The sequence below is a fragment of the Nomascus leucogenys genome, chromosome 22a (genome assembly GCF_006542625.1).
Source record: "Nomascus leucogenys isolate Asia chromosome 22a, Asia_NLE_v1, whole genome shotgun sequence".
Lineage (NCBI taxonomy): Eukaryota > Metazoa > Chordata > Mammalia > Primates > Hylobatidae > Nomascus > Nomascus leucogenys.
Window position 1 is genome coordinate 14,898,535 of NC_044402.1, and position 17,182 is coordinate 14,915,716.

At 39.0% G+C, this 17,182-nt stretch overlaps 1 protein-coding gene across 6 annotated transcripts in view; it reads left to right on the forward strand.

The window, feature by feature from the left end:
* The window catches only part of RPS6KA5 (ribosomal protein S6 kinase A5), a 187,419-nt gene that overhangs the window by 145,995 nt on the left and 24,242 nt on the right, over nt 1-17,182 (forward strand). For all 6 annotated transcript variants that reach the window (XM_030804007.1, XM_030804008.1, XM_030804009.1 and 3 more), the window contains 5 exons: nt 5,785-5,935; nt 8,994-9,155; nt 11,233-11,358; nt 11,732-11,865; nt 12,549-12,642. In XM_030804007.1, the coding sequence (XP_030659867.1) occupies nt 5,785-5,935; nt 8,994-9,155; nt 11,233-11,358; nt 11,732-11,865; nt 12,549-12,642 (667 nt within the window). The remainder of the gene's footprint in view (nt 1-5,784; nt 5,936-8,993; nt 9,156-11,232; nt 11,359-11,731; nt 11,866-12,548; nt 12,643-17,182) is intronic.

Consider the following 17,182-nt stretch of genomic DNA (forward strand, 5'->3'; position numbering starts at 1 on the left):
GGTTTGGTTCCCTGGGGCTGGGCTGTCAGGGAAACATTCATGATGGAGATGCGGACTGGGTTGGGTAGAAGAGAAAAGATGGTGGGGAAGTACCCACAGTAGCACACGGGAGGTTCAGGACTCCATTGCCTCCTTGCCACTCTGTGTACTCCTGCCAGTGGGTTCATGATCTTGTAAGTGAAACTCATTTTATTGTTCCCACTCTAAATATCATGTTCATTATAGTTTAAGATATGCATATGGGGTAAAGAGTCAATAATAACACCCAGAGACATATACTATTAATGTTTTGATATATTTTGTTTTATTCTTTTTTACTTGTATAATGTTGTACTCATACTAGAAATATGACTTTTTATTTTTCAGTTTTTGCTGAAATTTATGTCATAAACATTTTGTTCTCTAATTACAAACTCTCTGTAAACATAATTTTGTAATGGCTGCATAATGTACTATTGAGTGGATACAACATAATATGTTTAACTTTTCCCCTGGTGTTGGACAAAAATGTAGAGTAAGTGAAGTTTACTGAGAGCTGTTTCTAACTCAGGCAGGCACATAAATAATTTTATAATTCTGGGACCACATGGGAACCAGGAAGTAAAAGTCAAGAACATTAAGTCATGAAATGGAAAAGATTGTGAACTTTTAAATGGAGGACAAATAGAAATAAACAATCCATGAGAATGCATGCCATCTGCAGAAAAGCAAAAGAGTTATTGCAGGCATCTCATTGAAACTGTGAGGAAGAAAGGTCCTGAGTGGGCAAGATACAGTAAGTAGAAAACAATTTGACATTTATTTATTCACTAAATATTTGTTGAAGAGTTGCTATGTGCTAAGCAATGTTCTAGGCCCTGGGAATAAAGCAGTGAACAAAACAAAGAGAATTCTTACTCCATTAGAGCTTATGTTTCAGTTGAGAGAGATAAATAATAGACAAATAAACATATGGTATGCATGAAGAAAAATAAAACAGAGTCAAGGGATAAGGAGTATGGGGGTAACAGCTATTCTTGATAGGATGCAAGCTTCTCTGAAAAGTTGACACTTGAACAAAGACCTCAGTGGGTTTAAGAAGTGAGCACCCCCAGGCATGGTGGCTCATGCCTATAATCCCAGCACTTTGGAAGGCTGAGGTGGGCGAATCATGAGGTCAGGAGATCGAGACCATCCTGGCTAACACGGTGAAACCCCATCTCTACTAAAAATACAAGAAATTAGCCAGGCGAGGTGGCAGGCGCCTGTAGTCCCAGCTACTTGGGAGGCTGAGGCAGGAGAATGGTGTGAACCCGGGAGGTGGAGCTTGCAGTGAGCTGAGATCGCGCCATTGCACTCCATCCTGGTCGACAGAGCCAGACTCTCTCTCAAAAAATAATAAAAATAATAATAATAATAATAAAAGAAGTGAGCATCACCCATTGTTACTAAGACTGTTGTGCTTAAAGGTCAGTGATTTTTTTTTTGAGACAGGTCTTTTTTGTATTTTAGTGAACACACAAAAACACATGTACAAAGCTTCATAGGTTTACTTTTTCTAAAACATTTTATTATAAAAGTTTTCAAACATTCGTTACAGTGGACACTCACACACTCACCACCTAAATTCTACCATGAATATTTTATCATCCTTGCTTATTTCCTGTCTGCCTGTGTATCTGTACCTCTCCCATCGTAGGTTTAATTCTAATTTTGGTGTCTACCCTTCATTCTGTACATTGTGAAGCTAATCACTTGTGATTTCCTTTTGCCACAGAGGTTTCCAGAAACTTAATTCATGAGTAGGAAGAAATTTTATATTCATTTTTATATTATTGGTGTGTATTTTAATTTTATTTCATTTGGTTTTTTACATGCAGTTCCTCAATCCATTTGGAATTCATTTGGGTTGTAATATAAGGCAAGGGTCTTGCTTTTGTTTGTTTATTTCCTGTACAGCTGGTTTCCCCAACATTTGTGGCCTTTTGCTATGTGATCTGGTCTTTTTTTTTTTTAATAATACAAGTTTTTGGCTGGGCACGGTGGCTCACACCTGTAATCCCAACACTTTGGGAGGCCAAGGCAGGCAGATTACCTGAGGTCAGGAGTTTGAGACCAGCCTGGCCAATATGGCGAAACCCCATCTCTACTGAAAATACGAAAATTAGCCAGGCGTGGTGGTGGGTGCCTGTAATCCCAGCTACTCGGGAGGCTGAGGCAAGATAATTGCTTGAACCTGAGGCAGGAGAATTGTGCCACTGCACTCCAACCTGGCGACAGAGCGAGAATCCGTCTCAAAAAATAATAATAATTCAAGTTTTTATATAAGCTTGGTTATTTTTCACAATGTGTCATCTGTGTTCACTTGATTTGGCTATTAATTTATTTTGCTAGCACCTCACTTTAACAATTTCATTTCATGATACATTGTAATATGTGGCTAGGCAATCAACCCAATTTTTTTTAGAATTTTCTTACTTGTGCTGTATATTTTGCAAATGAATATTAAAGTCACCCATGTTCTAAGGCCTTGTTGCAAGTTTAATTAATATTCATATTTCTTGCTTTTTTGAAAGGAGTCTTTCCGTATCTGTAAAAGAAGGATAAAAATAGCAGTCTTTTGATAGGATTATTATGTGGATTAAATAACATACACGTGAAGTGTTTATTATGGCTTATCAACTCAGAGCTTTTTCTGACTTTACAGAAGGCTCTAAGATTTATTTGGGCTCTACCTAATTGTAATTCATTTCTGGAGTTTCCCAGATCCATTTTTAAGCAAGAAAAAGATAACTTTGGGATATTACCAATTCAGAAATCAAGCACATTGGAGGAGAAGTGACAGCAACACCCAAGAAATGTCTCCCTGCCCTTGTTGCAGGATCCTCTAGTATTGTCATGACTAAATGTCCCACAGAATCGTCTACCCTCAGCCCCACTTCTGCAGTGCCCATTCTGCATAGCCAGCAGTGGTCTGGGGTTCAGATTGACGTTCACACTCACATGTCACAATAGACTGGAATCTGGCACCAGTTTTATTTAGCTTTATATAAGGATGCAGGACAGGAAACAGTGTATCAACATTACAGCATCAAACACATCTTCATTGGGGACCTTCCCACCACCTGTGTGTGGCTTCCCATCCCACAGAAGACACACTCAACCATTGGTGATGAGAATAAGGGGGAGCTTGTGGACCACCCCAGCATGGGAAGCTCAGAGCAGCAACTGTCCCTTATAACAGCCTGTGAGCATGGCTTCCAGGGGCCTGCGTGCCTGCTCACACCCCTCAGTCCAGATGCAGCTCACTTCCAGGAGGAGCTTTCACAGCATCTGACCCAGATGCCACGCCAGTTATCTTAACCCAGTACATTTCAAGGGTGTGATATAAGGAATAGTTACATCTGGGATCACCTTCTTATGGAGAAAAGATGTAACCTGCTATAGGCCCTTTCTCCTCACCACACCACTCCCAGTGTCTGGTTCTCTTCCTGTCACTGCAGTTTTCTAGCAGGAATAGGCTTTAGAACCTCCTCACATCACTGAGGAAAGCCTGTGGCACTCTGTTTACCAAGACAACAGGGAGCCTAAGTGATATTCCTTCCACATATCTTCTGTTTTCACAGGGTGGGGCAAGATACTCCTCGTCATCTGCTAGGGTCTCCTGCTGTTGCTTCTGGCCATAGGATTTTCACTCAGGAGTGGGAGGGGTTTAGGCTATCACTGGTGGTTCTCCAATCTCCCTCATCAGCACTGTTTTCCGCCGACATGCTTTCAGATTTGTACTCAATTTCTCCCAATGTGGTCCCTGCCTCATCTGAATTTAAAATTCTACCTCCCTGCATGTGGTCTCCTTGTGCTCTTCTTTCCAGACTTGGCATCTCAGCAGAGCCGTTTCTGTTTTTGGGTACTCCTCCTTTTGAGGATGAACCCACCATGGTGGACATTTCTCCTTTCTGTCTTCACAGGACTGACTGTTCTTTCCCCAGCACCTGATATTGAGTAGATTTCCAATACAAGTTGAAATGTTCTTAAGGCTTAAGAAGTAATAAGATGGTGCAGAGTCAGTATGCTAAGATGATGTCAGCCAAAGTGCATATATTTCTACCCTGATTCAACAAAAGTAAATGTCACAATTTGCTTATCTTGACCCTTATCCTTTATGCAAAGTTTTTTTCCTGCAAAAAGTACAGTAGAGGTGGAGAAAATGGGAAAAGCTATGCTTATTTTTCCCCAAGAAATAGGATTCCCAGTTTCTCTCTCAGACATGCCTGTGTCTGATCTGAGAAGAGGATTGTCTATTAATGCCGAAAATCCAGACAAGCAGTGAGCAATGGGAGAGTATTAAAGAATCAAAAAGCAGAGTGTGTGTTGCTTATTTCTTTCCTTTCTTTCCTTGTTTTACCAACATTTTCTTGGGTTCCCAAAATTAAGTACTAGAGGTAGAATTAACTTTGAGATTAACAACACTGCTGGAATCTTTTGTAAAAAATTACAGTTTCATTATCATTTCACTGATTCTCAGTGGCCACTTGATAGAGCCTCTAGGCCTATTTTCTATATGGTTGCCTTGGAATGAGAGAGTATAACAGTAGCTCACATTGATTGAGCATTTGCTATGCGCTAGGTACTATGTTAAGCACTCTACAGGTCTTATTTAAGCATCATAATACCCATTTCAGGTAGGTACTGATGTTATGCCCATTTTACAGGTGAGAAAACTGAGGTACAGAGGTTCATTATCTCAAGGTCACACAAGGTCAAGGCAGAGCCAGTGTTGGGCTCATTCTGGCTCCAAAGTCTATATTCTAACTCACCACACTATACTGTCTCTTATACATTAATTATCTGTTTTTGTTTCATAATGGTTATTAATATTTTAATGCACAATAGGGAATCTTTTTGCAAACCCAATTAATGGAGTAACTGTCTTCATATATATTGTGTTAAGGTTCTTAATTTCAGTCAATCCTTTCAATATTTCTTACTAAATTATTGATTTGGATGTTAGGGAGAAAGGTACACTTGGATTGGATTGATTTCTTCTGTAACCTTAGAATAAATTTCTCATCAAGAAACTTATTACCATCTTATGTTTTTATTTTCCATAATAAATTGTGGATTTTACTCCATCTCTGAGCTCTACCTGCCTCAGAGCTTGTCTGGCTGTTTTATAGCAGCAAACATTGAAGCAGGTACTTTTACCCCATGAAAATCCCCGGCTGTAGTGCCCATTTCCAGATATCAAGAGTTGAACCATCTCCAAGTGGGTCTGACCCCACTTGTCTCGGTGGACTTCCCTCTGCATTCTTATGGGCCCGTTAGGTTTGCTGGCACTCAGGGGAAGAGGAGTGAGGTAAAGATGGTTGTTCTCTTTTGTCCTTTTAAATTTGAGTGCTGAATTCCCTTACCTGAATTTGTTAAGAGTGTTTTATGTTGTGAAGTCTTTAATCATAGAGTCTAGTCTATATATGGGAAGTCTAATCTAGCCCCAGGCTTTTCCTTTTTTCCCCCTAGTGACATATTTGGGATGTTAGCCTCCCACCAGGATTGACTTATACTGAAAAAATGAGCCAACATTTATTGTTACTGCTCATTTGAGTTTCAGAAATTTGACTTTATGGTATCTCATTCTAAATATTTTTTCAATAGTATTGAGGTATTATTGATTCATGTTAAGTGTTTATATATCTCTCTTTCACATGTGGTTCAGTTTCAAAGTGTATTTCACCATGCTTTTTTTTTCTTTCTTTTTTTTTTTGTCATCCTCTGTTTGTTTTAACGGCAAGTTTTGTCTGCCTACAGGAGAATATTAAAAAGTGAGCCTCCATATCCCCAAGAAATGAGTGCTTTAGCTAAAGACCTAATTCAGCGTCTTTTGATGAAAGATCCCAAGAAGAGATTGGGATGTGGTCCACGTGATGCAGATGAAATCAAAGAACATCTCTTCTTTCAGGTGAAATTATTGAATAGATAAATGGTTTCATACTCCTTGCCGTTTTCAGGGTCCTTGGCGTTCTTGGTGAAATTAGTGAACACAGTCCCCTTTAGGATCATTTTCCACTGGCATTTTCACATACATTGCACCTTTTTTTTTGTTTTGTTTTTAATGATAGGGACCCTTTAGGTAGGGCCAAAATTCTACTTATATAAACATAAATGGTCTTTTTCTCCTTCAATGGAGTGGCAGTGGAGAGGATCATAATAGCATTCAATTTTCTACATACTGATTCATTAGAGTTTCTAGGTGGTGGTTTCCATTTGATCTTGAGATCTAGCCATGTGGACTGAGACTTTTACTGTACTTTTCACTTCTGTCTCAGTTCATGAGCTATCACTGCCACTATGTTTCACCTTTTAGATAGTGATTTCATCACTTCCTCTTTTCCCAGAAGTAATCTTGAAAAATTTTAAATTTACCTATTTCTCAGTTACATATTCATGACACATAGAGTTATTCATTTATTTCCTTTGTCCTGTGACAGTGCTTCTCTTATTCTGAAAAAGCCTAATGAGACCATTCTACCGAGTACCAACATATCTGCTCAGTTTAGTACAAAAAAAAAACACCAAAATATTAAACAACTGAGAAAAAACATGTAAATTAACTGAGTTGGCTAGTTATTTCCAGCCTCAGTCGTCAAAAACTTCATCATATCAGTAAGCCTGACCTAAATATTTATGGTCTAAAGGGACCATCTAGGTTTTATTTTTTATTCTGTAAATTAAGCTTTTACATTATTATCACCAAAACAAATGAAAATAATATAGCAAAATGAAGAAAAACTTCTGTCAATTAAGCTTCATGTTATTTATTGTTTTTTAAATATATAAAAACAAATATTGATTAGAAATGAGAGTTATCTCTGCACTCCCGTGCTCAAAAAAGGCATATTTCTCTTAGTCTCTCAATATGATTATTTTTTAAAATACTACTGCACATCTTACAGAAGTTCAGTAACATAATGAGAAATACATTTAGAATAAAAGAAACTTCTCATTATATGCATTTCATAGATTCACATGGCTTGGAAGGATTACTCTTTGAACAAACTTTCAAATATCTTGTTCAGAAGTTTATCTCAAAAGTTAACAGTAAAATTTAAGAAACAAGTGGAGCAAAGTACCCCCACTCATATTTTCCTAGAATCTCTTTCTCCATTGCTCCCTGTATTTGGGAATATTGCAGTATGTCTTTCATATTAGAGAAACTTCTCAGTAGCTTGGAATAGTAATTTTAGATCACTCAATTGCCTTGACTTTTTAAATGATAGGGACACTTTTGGAAAGACAAGAATTCTACTTGTAAAGGCCTAAGTGGCCTTTTTCTCTGTAAATGGAGCGGAGGTGGAAAGGATCATAATAGCATTCCATTTTCTACATATTAAACATTCTCCTGCTAACAACATGTTTCTTTAAATTACCCCTTTCCTCTAGAAGTTTATTTTAATATATGTACAATGGCCAAGCACAAGTTATGTGCTTATAATGGAAAACAGTACAGCTGCAGAGAGAAAAAAACACTAACTAGAAAGTCAAGAGACTGTGTTCAAATCCTGACTTTTCCACCAACTCGTGTTTGAGTGAAAAGGTATTTCTTATTTCTCGGCCTCAGTTTCACTGGATCAAATAAAGGAGATGAACTAAATGGTCTCAATTCCTTTTTAGCTGAGAAATTTGAAGATCTGTGATTTAATTATTTTGTTTCTATTGCATCTACAAGGCAGCATAATAAAAACATTTTATGGACCGGGCACAGTGGCTCACGCCTGTAATCCCAGCACTTCAGGAGGCCAAGGTGGGCGGATCACTAGGTCAGGAGATTGAGACCATCCTGGCTAACACGGTGAAACCCCGTCTCTACTAAAAATACAAAAAATTAGCCGGGTGTGGTGGCGGTCACCTGTAGTCCCAGCTACTTGGCAGGCTGAGGCAGGAGAATGGCATGAACCCGGGAGGTGGAGCTTGCAGTGAGCCGAGATCACGCCACTGCACTCCAGCCGGGGAGACACAGCAAGACTCCGTCTCAAAAAAAAAAAAAAATTTTGTGGTAGTTGATTAAACTTACTAAATTTTATCAACCAAGAAGTGCACATTTTCATATTTTACTGTCACTGAAATCAGTATGCATGTTACAGTGGCCATCATCTTATATTCTTATGATTAATACTTTTTTCTTCTTAATGATACATAAAATAATTGTGTATCTTACTATCAGTAATGGCATCTTAGATTTGAAGAAATATGGTAGTAGGAGACCTGTAGGATTTAATTCAGTAAGTGTTATCTGAGATTGTTTTAAATGATAGAAGGAGCACAAAGAAACAGAGCAAAGATTGGATTTCAGTAATATAACTCAGTAAGTGACCTAGCAGGAAAACGGGCTTGCATTATTCTATGGGGGACATAAGAGGCAGTGTTTAAAATGCTTGAACACAGTTGAATAAGAAAAGAGTGATCACATCCATATGATGGTATCATTTGAACTTCTAGACATAAGCACATGCATGATTTACAGTGGATTTATTTTCCAGTCTGTCTGGATGCCCAGGAGGAAAAGCAAGTGCAGGCAGAGAGCTAAATAACACTGCCTCTAGAAAATAGGAATATTCCTTTAGAGCTGATATCCACATCCGTAGAGCATTTGGAAACCCTCTATGTCTTGTTTGGGGTTTTTTGTTTGTTTTCTTTTTGGCTTAACCTTTCTGAAGAGGCTCAGGACAGAAGTATTTTTCTGCTATCTTTAAAGGTAAACTAGGGTGTCTTGGTGCCCCCTAGAGGACACTCTGAGATTCAACAGCGATAGTCTCATCTTTGAGGCACCGCATTGGTTGGAGCTATAAACTGCTGTGATCTTTCTTGGAGAAAATATGTTTTTTGTTATTGATTTGAAATATGTTCCCTTATTTTTATCCTCTCTCCCTACCAGTCAAAATCCTAATTTATCTTTGTTATTCTTAGAAAATACATTTTGACTATTGATTTCTATTTTGTACCAACTTTCTTTGTTTTAGAAAATAAATTGGGATGATTTAGCTGCCAAAAAAGTGCCTGCACCATTTAAGCCAGTCATTCGAGATGAATTAGATGTGAGTAACTTTGCAGAAGAGTTCACAGAAATGGATCCCACTTATTCTCCCGCAGCCCTGCCCCAGAGCTCTGAGAAGCTGTTTCAGGTAATTTCCCATCCTGTGCACATGTACATTGGCCATATGTCCTTTGAAAGAAAAGATTAAATTTCCCATATTGAAGTAGTTTTGTTGGCATCGTAAAAATGGGATTCTCTAATATCTTTTAAATTATTAAATGCAGAAATATTGCGGATTATTAACCGAAGCTTATAGTTTGCTCAGTAGCAGATATTGTTTATGCGTTTATTTTTGATATAAGGGAAGTTTTAATTTTATACCTGAAATTTTATTTTTGTTCAGATTCTTTTATAGAAAATACAATAATCTTGTATTTTACCTCTATTCATATTAAAAAAATTTTCTTTATATAGATAGGGTCTCACTCTGACGCCCAGACTGGAGTGCAGCAGTGCTGTCCTAGCTCACTGCAGCCTCAGACTCCTGGGCTCAAATGATCCTCTCACCTTAGCCTCTGGGATAGCTGAGACCACAGGTGCAAACCAGCACACCCAGCTAATTTTTCTATTTTTTGCAGAGATAGGATCTTGCTATGTTGCCTAAGCTGGTCTTGAACTCCTGGCCTCAAGTGATCCTCCTGCCTTGGCCTCCCAAAGTGCTGGGATTACAGGCATGAGCCACCACGTCCAGCCAAAAAAACATTTTTTTTTTAAAGAAGCAAGGTCTCACTCTGTCACCTAGGCTGGAGTACAGTGGTACGATCATAGCTCACTGCAGCCTTTAACTCCTTGGCTCAGGGGATCCTCTTGCCTCAGCCTCCTGAATAGCTGGGACCACAGGTGCATGCCACCACACCCATCTAATTAAAAAAAAAAATTTGTAGAAACAGGGTCTTACTTTGTTGCCTAAGCTGGTCTTGAACTCTGGCCTCAAGCAATCCTCCTGCCTTGGCCTCCCAAAGTGCTGGGATTCTAGGCATGAGCCATCGTGCCTCCCACCACCCCATATAAAAACATTCTTTAGTTCACAATGTTACCTTACTCTTTACCTTCAGTAACTACTCTTAACTGCTAACTCTTAAAAAATATTTAGATTTTATATTTGGAAAAGGGCATTTGTCACACAAGATAAAATATTCTAACTATTAAATGGCATCAGAGTTTTGCTTCTTTGACCTCTATAAGTATACCTTTAGTATGACTTAATCTGGCCATCCAGACTGTCTTTCCTTCTTTGCTTATCACTGTCTAGTATGTGACTGGGCACTTACTGAACATTTTTTTAAATGTTTGTTGATTAATGAATGTTCCAGCTTGAACAGATTAATCATCCATCTTTGTACCACTTGGTTCAGAGCATCATTCTGCCATTAGACTTTGTTCCTTTCCAAAACTCAGTTTTAAATTTAATTAATCTGAAGATATTAATAAGAATCAAATAATGGCTAAATTAGAAACTAACTTCAGTGAGACTTGCCATTTTTCCAGTTTTAAAAACAATAGCATTTAAAGACCACTTTGTGGCTGGGTCTGATGGTTCAGGCCTTTAATCCCAGCACTTTTGGAGGCCTAGGTGGGTTGATCACTTGAGGCCAGGGGTTCGAGACCAGTTCGAGACATGGTGAAACCCCATCAAGCATGGTGGCATGTGCCTATAATCCCAGCTACTTGGGAGGCTGAGGCAGGAGAATGGCCTGAACGCAGGAGGCAGAAGTTGCAGTGAGCCAAGATCGCACCACTGCATTCCAGCCTGGGCAACAGAGCCAGACTCAGTCTCAAAAAAAAAAAGACCACTTTGTTTAATACCTTGACTGTATCCTTTTTTGAGAAGTTAGTTATGTTTATAAACAAATTTTTATCAGCAAACCAGAAGAATTTCATGTATGAGTCTGATTTTGGGGATGGAATAGGGAAGAAGTCTTTTTCTACCTTTATATTTGAATTGGTTTAGTTCTACCAGAAGATGGCATTATATCCTTCTGAACAGCATTTTTCAAATGATTTGAAATAACCTTTCATTTTAGATTGCAAATAAAATAAAATTAGACTCATCTCAACAAATATTTGAGTGTTTTTCTAAGGAAAAAAAGTCATTACAATCTAATCTGTGTTAAACTGGAAAATTGCAAGTTGTTTTTCTTTATCTTTATTTGTCTTGTTTTTAGGGCTATTCCTTTGTTGCTCCTTCCATCCTATTCAAGCGTAATGCAGCTGTCATAGACCCTCTTCAGTTTCACATGGGAGTTGAACGTCCTGGAGTGACAAATGTTGCCAGGAGTGCAATGATGAAGGTATATAGATGTGGTAACTTATATGACATATTTGTAGGTTTTGTGAGTGTTTAAATACCAACTCTAATTAATGTTCTTAAGTCTAGTAATTCAACTAAAGTGCAATTTTAGAAGTGGGATATAGCAATACTTTCCCTAGAGAATTAACGTCAAGTTGAATGAACTTCTTTTTACAATTATAGAGAATTATGTATCTTAAATAATTGTGTAGATGAAAATAGAAATTACCTGTAAAGTAAGATGAATTTTAGATTATAAATGTATTCTATTCCTGTTTATTAATATTAATAATTTTATTTTACTCTACAATTTTATTTATCTCTTGTGTATTACTGACATTTTCTGAAGTTAAATGATGTTGATTTCTTGACAGGACTCTCCATTCTATCAACACTATGACCTAGATTTGAAGGACAAACCACTGGGAGAAGGTAGTTTTTCAATTTGTCGAAAGTGCGTGCATAAAAAAAGTAACCAAGCTTTTGCAGTCAAAATAATCAGCAAAAGGTATGACCATTTTTAATATAATATTCTTTCTTAGGTATTCATGAATTCTGTAAATTAAGAGATATTTATTTAAAATGAAACCAGTATTATATTGTAAGGCTTTTTTACCCAAAGGTTTAACCACTTGGCTCATCAGTTGGTCCATTATACTTTTAGCTCTAATTGATATTTTCTGATAAAGTAATCCATTTTAGACATAAATCATAGTCTTATTTGCTTTTGAGTTTATCTAGAGAAAACGTCTTTGTGACAGTGACATATTTAATCAGGCTCACTTAGTGATTTTGGCAGCCGTTGCCATTTCTACTAGTTGTGTATTTGAAATATTTTTCTCTAAAATTATTTAGCAAGCTACTGATAGCTTTGAGAGCCATGTAGTTGTTTTGGTAACTGATGATTATTGTTAAGATTGCATATTCTTATTACTAAATTGTCAGGAAAGTAGGGCATTCATTTCCTCATATGATTTGTACTTTTCTGACTCAGAAATAATAATTTTCTCCAGAATATTACTTTTTCTAGTGTGTGGTATAATTAATTACTTTCATGGAAACCTCATTACGGTATACTGTAACATGTATATTCTGAATGCACTGTAAATAAAACAAAATTAGTCTTGGGGCAGTACTGATATAAAAACTTTCTTGAAGAGACATGTGGACGCTAAGTGTCTCATCTTTCAGGATGGAAGCCAATACTCAGAAGGAAATAACAGCTCTGAAACTCTGTGAAGGACACCCCAATATCGTGAAGTTGCATGAAGTTTTTCATGATCAGGTATCCTACTTTTGTGTTTTTTCCGTGTGTACTAATTCACTTACAAGGTTGTACTTCTCACCCGTTTTGTTGGTGCTGCTGGGTCAGAGTCAGGGATATGGAACATCACCCAGCCACCAGAAAGGGCAGAGAAACCACCCTCTCAAACTCCTCCCCAACCACACACGGTTTCCCAACCCCAAATCAGGTTATCCCTTCACTTCTCATGCTTTTCTCACTCAGACCACCTATGACAGGAAGACGGAGGGGCATGAGCTCAGTGGTGCAGTCACTAGCTACAATGTGCTTGTTGCCAATGCCGCTTCTACACACCATCACTTAATCCTGGAATACCTCTCAGGACTCAGGAATTTTGAGCCTTCAACTTCCCTTTCACTTCTAGAGTAAAACTGAGAGAGCCTGGAGCCTAATTAATACAAGCTAAAGGACAAATAGGAAGCAGAAAGCAAAGATACTCCTTTTATGTTCTAGCTCCAGGTGGTAAATTCTGCTCAGAACCCTGGCCAGATCATGCTGCCCCCTCTTCTGCTCTCAGTCCTGCTTTGCAGCAGGAACTATGGGAGGATGCCAGTGTGTCCAGTTCATGTCTGCTCACCTCACACGTGACAGAAATTGCTCCATTACACTTCTCTGCCCCTGAGACCAGGTGGGTGATGCAGTCCTACTTAAGACAACTTGGAGGCACAAGAGCAAGAACCAATCCTGAATGTGCTTTGCCCTAATTTTACCAATAAAGAAACTGAGATTTTGAATGGTCATAAAACTTGTCCAAGGTCACATAGCATGTCAATGCGAATCTAATAAGGAGAACCTGTACTCCATTTCTGGGCTCTCTTTGTTGTGCTGTTGTAATATCTGTGACCTAGGATTGATGGGGCCCAGCTCTCTCCCACATTGAAATATCCTCGAGTGCTATTGCCAGGAATGATACATCATGGTGAGACCAGGCAGCAGCAGCGGTAGCACCATAACCATAATAGCTGCTGCCATTTATTATCACATATCTTGTGTGGTCGAGGTCCTGTACCAGGCACTCTGCATGTATTATCTTATTCAGTCCTTACCATAGGTCCATGAGGTGAGAAAATGGACACTCACAGAAGTTAAGTAACAGGTCTTACAGTTGGTAAGTGTGGTAAGGCTGGGATCTGAATCCACACAGTCCAACTTCAGAGCCCAACAAGCTTTTATTTACTTTAAACTACTGCCTTAGGGAAGGCAGAATCACATCTGGCAGTAAGAATCCCAAAATGGCATCACCCTCTACTCACTCTTTGGTTCTTGTAGTCAGAAAAGAAATGCCACTGAAGCAAGGACTCAGGGGGAACCGCTGTCCCTGATCCTCTGCCTCCTCTTGCCTCATCAAGCCACTCGACACGAGAGGAGGTAATGAGTCCCCTGGCCACAAAGGTGCTTAAGAAGAGGCTCACTAGACAGTCTTCTGTTGAAGATGACATAGAGGAAATTCACATAATTCAAGGAATCAACGGGTGATCTTAGATGCTCTCTTCTGGGTTTGCAGCTGTGCCCCTAACTACATCCCAGACAAGATATTTGATCTCTGACCTTCAGACTAATGTCAGGTCCCACGAACAACATTTCTAATTTTTTATTTGTGTCACAAATTAAGTAGATGTTTTGCTATCTATATATTCAGGAGTTACTAAAATATAAATTGTCACATGATATAATCCTATACAAACTAGTATAAATACATTATCAATCTAATATGCAGTTGTAATGTATCTTGGGTTTTCTCATAATGGTGGCACAGTTGCCTAGATCATCCCTGTATCCAGTCTTTTCTTCAACTAATGGGTGAAATTGGTTATGGTGGGTCTTCAGCCTTTGTGCAATAGCGTAGTTCATTTTTTGTGCCATGATATGCGTTTCACATACTCCATGAGTTTGCTATTGCTGCTGCAACAAATCACCACAAACTTAAAACAATACAAATTTATTATCCTGCAGTCTGGAGGTCAGAAGTCCAAAATCAGGCCCATTGGCTTAGAGTCAAGCTGTCACCAGAGCTGGTTCCCTCTTGAGCAGAACCAGGTGCACAGCAGGAGGTGAGTGGCAGGTGAGCCAGCATTACCGCCTGAGCTCCACCTCTTGGCAGATCAGCGACAGCCTTAGATTCTCACTGGAGTACAAACCCTATTGTGAACTGCGCATGGCAAGGGATCAGAGTTGCAGCACTCCTTATGAGAATCTAATGCCTGTCCCACCCTGCTACTGCCTCCTCTCATCCATGGAAAAATTGCCTTCCATGAAACCATTTCCTGGTGCCAAAAAGTTGCAGACCTGGCTCATGCCTGTAATTCCAGCACTTTGGGAAGGCGAGGCAGGTGGATCGCTTGAGGTCAGGAGTTTGAGACCAGTCTGGCCAACATGGTGAGACCCTATCTCTACCAAAAAATACAAAAAATTAGTCAGGCGTGGTGTTGTGCGCCTGTAGTCCTAGCTACTCTGGAGGCTGAGGTGGGATAATCCGTTGAACCTGGGAGGCGGAGGTTGCAGTAAGCCAAGACTGCACCACTGCACTCCAGCCTGGGTGATAGAGTGAGACCCTGTCTCAAAAAAATAAGAAAAGAAAAAAGAAAAAAAATGCTGGGGACCACTGCTGTGGAGGCTCTAAGGGACAACCCATTTACTCGCCTTTTGTAGCTTCTAGACACCCCCCAACATTTCCTTGGCTGTGAGCCTTCCATGCATCACTCTAAGATCTTGCCTCCAGGGTCTCATCTCATACTGCTAACTCTGATGAATAATTCAGGATAATCTCACATCTCAAGATCCTTAATTTACTAATCACATCTCAAAAGGCCCTTTTGCCATCCTTCTAAGGAAACAACCACAGGTTCAGGGCATTAGGACATGAACATCTTGGGAGGGCCATCATTCAAGCTCTACCGCGCATACATTTTCTCATTGCTATCTGCATTTTATTGATAAGGATCCTAGAATTAATAAGATAAAGTAGCATCCCAAGATCGTGAATAAATAACAGAATTGACCTTCAAATCCAGGCTGAACTCTAAATCTGTTTGTACACCACTACAAGTATTGCCTTAAATCTTTTTTAAAGCTCACCAGCCTACAGTTGTAGCAGACCTTCAAGCTCGACTTTATCTGATATTGAAACTCAAGTTAGCTTGATGTCTAGTAGGCTGGGAGCAATTTTCTTGTTAGAAGGGTTGTTCACTCTGCAATTTGTCTAATGTGTTCAGGATAATGTACTTATAATTATCTTTTTTATGAAGCAGTTTATTCTGAGTTTTGCTAATACAGAAAGAAACATTTTGTTTGTGAAGTGATGTTGGCCTTATAATGCATAGCACCTGAATTCAGTATATTGCCATGATATCTTTTTCTAAACCATTTGTGTTCATTTGAGAGCTGATTAAGTCCTTTGCTTTTTTTCTTTTTTGAGATAGGGTCTCACTCTGTCACGGAGGCTGGAGTGCAGCGGTACAGTGACGGCTCCCTGCAGACTTGACCTCCCGAGCTCAAGTGATTCTCCCACCTCAGCCTCCTGAGTAGCTGGGACTATAGGCGTGTGCCACTGTGTCTGGCTAATTTTTGTTATTATTTTTTGTAGAGATGAGGTCTCACTATGTTGCCTAGGCTGGTCTTGAGCTCCTGGGCTCAAGCAGTCCTCTCACCCTGGCCTCTAAATGTGCTGGGATTTATAGCCCTTTGCTTTTTGATAGTTCCTGTATTATTTTTTGGAAATTATGCATTCTGACAGAAAAGGGCCAGGGGTGGAGAAGAAGAGAAAGGATGGTAAACATATAACTTACAAAGTAACTATTAAGATAATACTGTTGGGATTAAAGCAAAAACCCATAGTGAGTTATGGGTATTTGTAATGAATATTAACAGGAACCCTGAAACTAATCTGTTGAGTCCTAATAGGAGGTTCAAAATGACAATATCGAACAATACCTTTTTAAACTTTTATGTTTTAATTTTTTTTGTACAGACGGAGTCTATGTTGACCAAGCTGGTCTTGAACTCCTGACTGCAAGCAATCCTCCCACCTCAGCCTCCCAAAGTGCTGGGATTACAGGTGTAAGCCACTGAGCCCAGCCTCATTACCCTTTTAAAAAGATTAATTTGCCATTGGATGGGTGTGCCAGGCCTCAGGTGGGCAGTTGCCCATTCTACTCAGTCAGTATTCAGATTCTCTATTATTTAAAGCAAGTGACATCACATTATTGTCACATTATTGTCAGCAGTTTAAAAAGAAGGATGTGTAAACTTGATAGAGAGGGTTGGAGTGGAATTCAAATGAAAGAATTAGCTGGATGCAATTGCACACCTATAGCCCCAGCTCATCGGGAGGCCTGAGATGAGAAAATCCCTTGAGCCCAGGAATTCAAGGGCAGATTTCTTTTTAGAGACTTCATCTCTTAAAACAAAACACCGCAAATGAAAGAATTCATCACAAGAGGGAAAAAGGATATACAGTATAAAGATTTCACTGCAGTACTTGAAATTTTCCATTACCAAAATAGAATTATAAAACAGCTACATC